This window comes from Rhagoletis pomonella, unplaced genomic scaffold, assembly GCF_013731165.1.
Source record: "Rhagoletis pomonella isolate Grant_MI unplaced genomic scaffold, Rhpom_1.0 Rhpom_scaffold_03967, whole genome shotgun sequence".
In the NCBI taxonomy this organism is placed as follows: domain Eukaryota; kingdom Metazoa; phylum Arthropoda; class Insecta; order Diptera; family Tephritidae; genus Rhagoletis; species Rhagoletis pomonella.
This window is the reverse complement of record NW_023462519.1, coordinates 11,323-18,573: the sequence shown is the minus strand read 5'-3', so window position 1 is coordinate 18,573 and position 7,251 is coordinate 11,323. Positions and strand designations below refer to the sequence as shown.

The 7,251-nt window shown below is 44.7% G+C and overlaps 1 protein-coding gene across 1 annotated transcript; it reads right to left on the bottom strand.

Moving 5' to 3' along the window:
- Nucleotides 1-882: 882 nt before the first annotated feature.
- On the bottom strand, nucleotides 883-1,803 carry LOC118754479. Its single transcript, XM_036489356.1, has one exon. It carries the CDS (start codon nucleotides 1,801-1,803, stop codon nucleotides 883-885), a length of 921 nt encoding a protein of 306 aa, XP_036345249.1.
- Between the last annotated feature and the right edge of the window lie 5,448 nt (nucleotides 1,804-7,251).

Genomic DNA, 7,251 nt, shown 5'->3' with positions numbered 1-7,251 from the left:
TGGCGAACACATCAGGTCGTTGGTTGCTGTCGCCGTCTCGCCAAAGGTCCTCTTTAACTACTCGAATCTGGTGGAACATTTCGCGGATGTCCCCGCATATAGCCACTGGTCGTTCGCGAAAACGCATTAGAATACCTACCAGCGGTTGTAAGAGGTCAGGGCCTTTGAGCAGTACATCGTTTAAGCTGGTATCATGCGCCTTGGCCGCTGCATCCCATAAAAGCCTTTTTGTTGTTTTTTTTTGATGTTCGTGACTGCGAAAACAGGAATGAACCAGGACTTGCCCCCCCGTAGATATCTCGTCGTCAGCTAATCTCCTTACATAGCCGTTTTCGATGTAGTCCTTAATTTTTTCGATGAGGAATTCCTTCAGCTCGGTGGTCTTTTCCATCTTCCTCTCCAGACATTGGAGGCGCTTGCATGCCATTGGGTATGGATCGGGCAGATCAACTTGGTCGTACTTCCATAGCAGCCCGGTTTCCCATTTCTTATCGCTGGCGACGTATTTAACTGTTTTCTCCATTAGACTGCGTGCGCGCTCATCTGCCTCGACCTAAGGGGTTGGACGGTAGAGCTGATGCCCACTGCCTCGACAGAAAAATACGCCCTCATCAAGCTATCTAGTTGACTGTCTTTGTTGCAGTTACAGACGTGCAGTAAACTTTCCCCCAATGGCTGGCTCGACTTGTCGTGACCGTAAACTGGCCAACCTATTTTACAACGCGCAGCTATAAGCTCATCGGCCTCAACCTGATGTACCTCCAGTGGAACACAAAGCTTAGTCTTGTCTAAGCCGATCAATAAACGCGCTCTGCACTCAGAATACGGTAGAATAGGCAGAGATTTCAGATGATCGCGTTCGCTCAACGTATCGACATTTAGTTATTGCTGCGGTAATTCGAGGTCAGTGATCGTACGCACGTTATGCAAACGATAACGCGGAACATTTTCCCCTCTGGCAGATATTTCGAGACCTACGAATTTTGAGCTCGCCTCGTGCTGTGTGATGTCGCCGGTCCATCTCAGACATAGCTCTTCGCTGGGCCCGTCAAGTCCCAACTCCTCAGCTAGGCCACTGTCCATCGGAGTGCACGATGCCCCTTCGTCAATCAGCGCAAATGTACTGATAGTCGTTTTGGGGCCATATAGGATTACCGGAATGTAGCGAAAAACTGCCCTCTTAAACTTGCTTTGGCTGAATAGGACTGTAGAACCGTCCTGACCTTTAATATCGGATTTGGTCACTTTACCATAGTGATTGGTTGCAGCAGTGTTGCCATGTAGTAGTGCGTTGTGCGCCATTCGACAACCGTCAACACCGCATGCTTGCTTGGAGGCGCAGCGTCGAACCATGTGAGTTCTGAAGCAGCGAATGCACAGCTTTTTTTCCTTGATTAGCTGCCAGCGTTCGTTTCGGCTCTTTGCTTTGAAGTCCGGGCAGTCAGAGAGGTTGTGGTCCTTTTCGCACTGGTGACAAGCAGGGGGTGTCTGCGTTTTCTCCTTAGGCGATTTAGTTGAGGCGCGCTCCTTAGAAATCTCGTCGTGCACAAAAACCCTTTCCTTAGTGCTCTTTCGTCCCGCCTTTTCTTCTCCAGTAGTACTGGCTGTAGGGTTAAGTGCTGTTACTTGACTAGCACACGATGCTAAACCAAATAACCAGTCGTCGAAGGTCACTATATCGACACGAACCGTAGCCATTCGATGACGACCCCAATCGAGCTTCATATCTCCTGGCAGTTTGTTCAGCAGCTCATTGATAAGCATAGGGTCGTTCAGGTAGTCGCTAAGACCCATTGCTTGCATCGTTGCTCTATAGTTCTGAACTGCCAACGCGAGCGCGATTAGCGTATCTAGGCGATCAGTCCTCACTGCTGGCATCTGCCTTAGTTTACGCTGTAGTGTGTCGTGGATCACGTCTGGTCGTCCGAAAAGCATGCGCAGTGTCTCGATAGCTAAGTGAACAGTAGAGGGCATCATTAGCTTTCCTCTCACAGCTTCAAGGGCCGCACCTCGTAGTGATTTTTGAAGCCTAATCAGATTCTCTTGTTCAGAGAATCCACAACGTTCAGTCGATTGCTCATAATTCGTTATGAACAGAGGCCACTCTTCTGGCTTCCCGGAGAAGAGTGGCAAGTCTTTACTTATTACCTGTCTTGCCGCCACGTGTTTGGGATAGACTTACGTCCAAACTACACTGAGACTGCGTATATAGCCGTCTCCACGTGCTGTCGGTAACGGGCGCAGGACCTCCATGTGGTTTCCTGCTGTAAAAGGCGTTTGCACATTGCTAGCATGTGCGCCAGCAGGCGGGAGTACACTTTCCTCTATAACGGCACCATCGAGATTCTGCAAGTCGGGCATATCGTGTTAGCAAATGGCCGTCGCGTATAAATGTCGGCAAAGTATTTTAGATTGTTGATGAGTGAGCAAATAAAACACGTATTTTGAGCGGTAGCACGTACAAATGCTTTATATTCGACGATTTTAATGCTTTGATACGTTTGTGCTAAAATACTTGTGCTCCTTGTGGATGGATGTTCACTCCGCCAACGAAATAAAAGGAAAAGAAACATTTAGCGCTAACAACTTGACAGAAAGAGCTCTCATGTCAGCGGCTGAGAGACATACATCCACAAGGTTGCAATTTATGGTACAAGTTTAATAAACTAGAAACTTAAGGCTGCATAGACTTATTGCGCGCTAACAGTACACGATAGTATTCAAGCTGAGAAAAATATGAAATCATCATTTATATCAATATATCATTTAATATCTAATAATAATAATATTTAATATCATTTTAAATAAAGCATAATGTAGAATTTTTCTAATATATACTTAAAAAAAAAGAATTGCAAAATAAAATAAATTGGTGTAACTTCGACATTTTTGGTCGAAAAAGCTCAACCCGGAACCTCTAGGAATCACCTGAAGGCTTTTAAACTAATTACGTATTTATTTATATCCCTAACCTCACATTATTCTGTGCGAAAACTTTTGGATTCATGCATTTCAAATTTTTCATACAACAAAAAGGCCACTCGAATATGCATACATGCAGCTTTTTTCATGTTAGCTGAGCCAAAGATACCTAAAAATATTCGACAACTATATAATACTATTAGAATACCTTTCCCGCCATGTTCAGTGCTTATTGAGTGCATCTTATTCTGGATACGAAAATCTTTTTATACACATAAGTATGTATGATGTTTTGATTTGTCCCAAGTTTTGGTGCTTTTAGGAAAGTTGGCAGCCATGGGGTTTCACATTCGTGAGTACTTGTTCCCTCATTCCGATCACACATACAGATGCAATTCGCGCACAATTTTCTGTTTCCCCCCGGGCATAATTACCCCACCTCATCTACCCAACGGTTTCCACATTTGCTCGCGGTTTGCACGTTTGGGCATTTTGCCCGTATGTGCATATTTTGCCCATCGCTAGTATAATGGATCGGGTCATTCCGTCAAGATTAAGAGAATGTGTTTGTGTATATTGACGATTTGCTCGTCTGGGCACCGGAATTTGATACCCATTTAGTGCACCTGACAGAAGTCTCCGAATGTTTGTCGAAAGCGGGTCTGACAATAAACTTGCAGAAATATAAATTCTGTCAAAAGGAGGTACAGTACTTGAGATTTATTATCGGTCAGGGGGAATTGAGTACGGATCCGTCAAAAGTGCAGGCTGTGTTAGACTTTCCGATTCCAAAGACAACCAGACAGCTTCGTCGATTTCTTGGTCTCACCGGATGGTACAGGAGATTCATCCCCAACTTTGCCAAGGTCACTGCTCTCTTAACTTATGGTCTGAAAGCGAAAAAAAGGAATTTTGTATGCCACCCGCAGCTGTATCCGCTTTCGAGCAGCCGAAAAGCAATCTATCGTCTCCAAAAGTACTGGTGAATCCGGACTTTTCTAAACACTTTTACGTGCAATGCGACGCGGTTACAACAGGTATAGGGGGTGCTCTTTCAGCTGGACGAAGAGAGAAATGAGTGTCCTGCCTTTTACATGTCACCGAAAGTAAACGCAGCTCGGAGAAACTATACAATAACGGAACTAGAGTGCTTAGCGGCCGTGGTGAGCGTAAAGAAATTTCGTCCCTATATATCCCTATTCGATAATCACGGATCATATGAGCCAAAAGGACTTGTCCGGACGTTTAGCACGATGAAGCATCAAGTTAAAGGCTTACGATTTTACCGTCACACATCGTAAGGGGGGCGAAGAACATTGTGCCCGACGCCCTGAGCCGAGTGAATATGGAAGAAATATTCATCGCCACTCTCGAAACCAACATTAGTCTACAAGATCCCGAATTTCAGGCGGAAAACTATCGGAATTTGAAAGAGGCAGTAGAGGAAAACGCAGGAAGGCTACCGGATGTGCATATAAGGGATAATGTCATTTATAAAAGAACGGATTTTAGGAGGGGAAGAGTCGGAAGATTTCGTCTGGAAAGTATGGGTGCCAGAGGAGTTAAGGGAGACTCCTAGAACGAATGCATAGCGGAACGTCGGCGGGGCATGGAGGGGTAGCGAAGCCAATTGGGTGCTTGCAAAGTAGATATTATTGGCCTGGGATGGTTGCAGCAGTCAAGCAGTTTGTAGGGAAATGCGATATATGTAAATCGACCAAAGCATCAAATATAGTTAGTCGGCCACTCATGGGAAACCGAATCGAGACGAAGAGACCATTCCACCGATTGTACATAGACTTTTGCGGGCCCCTTCCACGCTCCCGGGAAGGAAATTGTTACATTTTGGTCGTTTTGGATCACTATTCGTTTCTTTTCCTCAAACCCTTGCGGAGCGCTACAGGTAAGGAGGTGGTGCGTTATATGGAGAATGACATCTTCCATATCTTTGGAGTGCCCGAGACTACTCACTCCGTCAACAGCCGGCAATTTATCTCCTAGATGTATAAAAACTTTCTCGCTAGCTAGGGTGTAACACATGTCAAGACGGCTGCGTATTCGCCACAGGAAAATGCGTCGGAAAGAGTTAACAGATCGCTGCTGGCCATAATAAGAGCCTACGTCGATGAAGGAGATCAAAAGTCATGGGACACGTACGTGCAACATGGATAATCCTATGTACTCATGAGGAGACTAGGGGAGATCACTGATTCAAACAAGGAGCTTATACCGAAAGATTTTGAGGGATAAAATCATCCAGAGCCTGAAACAGGCGTATGAGAAGGGGAAAAGGTTATATAATACACGTGCTAGACCAATCAATTACACAACGGGTCAAGTTGTTTATCGGAGAAGCTTTAGGCAGAGTGATGTGTCACGTGGCTTCAATGCAAAATTGGCGCCGAAATTCCGCAAAGCGATAACCCCTAAACGAGTTGGGACTTGCCTATACGAACTAGCGGACATGACGGCAGGCCCGCTGGAATATTTCACGCCAAAGACTTGAAGGTATAGGTTAGGGACGTGGGTTCGTGCCCCACCATATAAAAGCCACAGCACACCATCTCATCCCTTTTCGAGCAGATCGAAAGACCCAGCCTATCGATCAACTCACCCTGTTGCGATTGATGGTAGATGGTCAAGTTTATCAGCAATATGTCCGGCCATAAGTGCGGCCAGTCAAAAAGAGCAACCCACCTAGGCGGCGTCAATTGACTTTCCGAATACGCCCTAGGTAGCTGCTGAGACAAACGCAGCTAAGTTTGTTAATTCCATCCTTTCTAAGTATTCTATCAGAGAGTAAAGACGTGTTGGAAAATTTAATCGGAAAACCCTAGGTAAGATTTGCAAGATCAGAAAAGGATAGGTAGGAAAGACTAACCGCTTGACAATCTTCTAGTTGGAAAGTGAGGGCGCAATTCAAGCTGGCGGATTAACCAAAGTTTATTAAACCCCGGCAAAAGAAAAAAGGCCCAACAATAAGAATAAAGAAACTGCTCTCGGGAAACCAACAACCATTTTCACGGCAGCACGTCGGAGGTATATGATTGGAAACGTGGTCACCTGCGAAAATTACTTCGTAAATTCTGCGAAATTCCGTCCAGGTTAAAATCAAGGAGTGAACTTTCCTGAAATCAACAGAGAGTGGCTCCCCAGTCAACCGAGCTGACTTATCGAAGGTACCAAGTCGCAGGTACCTCGACTATATGGTGCGTAAGGTAAATATATATTATTTTTGAAGAAGTATTGTAATTATTGGTGCGAAAGTGCACACGGATGCGCTTCGCATACGCTACAAATTCCGTGGAGTGAACACGTGCTCCAATTCACGTCAACACTAGGCCGGTTACTTAGGTCGGAAGTGACCATTCAACACTACGAGAAGATTACTATATCGATATCATAGTTATATAACTAGCTTAGTTAGAAATTATGAATAATCCTCTCAAATTGGCTAGAAGATATAAGTTTGAGGACGCGATTACTTTATGTGCAGGTGCATGTTTGCATAGCGTTAAGTGTATGTAGGGAAGTGGTTTACAGGTATAAATGTAAATTCGTCAGTGGGTGTAGATGCGAGCACCTTCACCGTAATCTCGATTCACGGGCGCCTTGGGAAGCGGGTTTATGGGAAAGAAGTTATATTTAAGAGGAATATAAAGATGCATGCTTAGACGTTTCACCACTTTTCTAGTACGTGAGGCGTTGATCTGCATATACGTAACACGTTCCATTCATAAAATTTCCGTTAGGATACTTATAAATAGTTGTACGGTTGAAATAGAGGACACTTCCAAAGCGCTTGTACTTAGGTGTAAGAATACATAATTTAAGCAAGAGAATAATGTGAAATAAAGAGCCAAAATGAAGTGTTAAAGAAGAATGATGTGTGTGTGGTGAGCGAGGCCTAGGATGAGGGACATATCGGATGGATATACGGGTAGACGGACGGACGAACAGACCAGACAGATAAGCAGATGAATTTGCTGAATGATGAGGGCATCGCAGTGGAGATCGAGTCATGCCAACCGAAGTGATCCCGCGAAACCGGTTAGGTGATTCATTGTCTTGGAGGAGCGCGAACAGACGGGGGGGACGGACAAATGGTGTGAAGATTTATTAATTTATTTATTTATGTGGTAAATACATACAAGGGCCTTATGACAAGAGCTTTACTAGTAGATTCTTAAAAGTAGACTTAGAGTATGTGAAATCAAAGTCTAATGAGGATGAATATGCATTATATTGCGCTAGCGTCCTCCTAAAAGGAGCACAGTTTTACCAATACCCACAAAAAACAATTCATTACAGCGGAGAATGCGTGAGGGA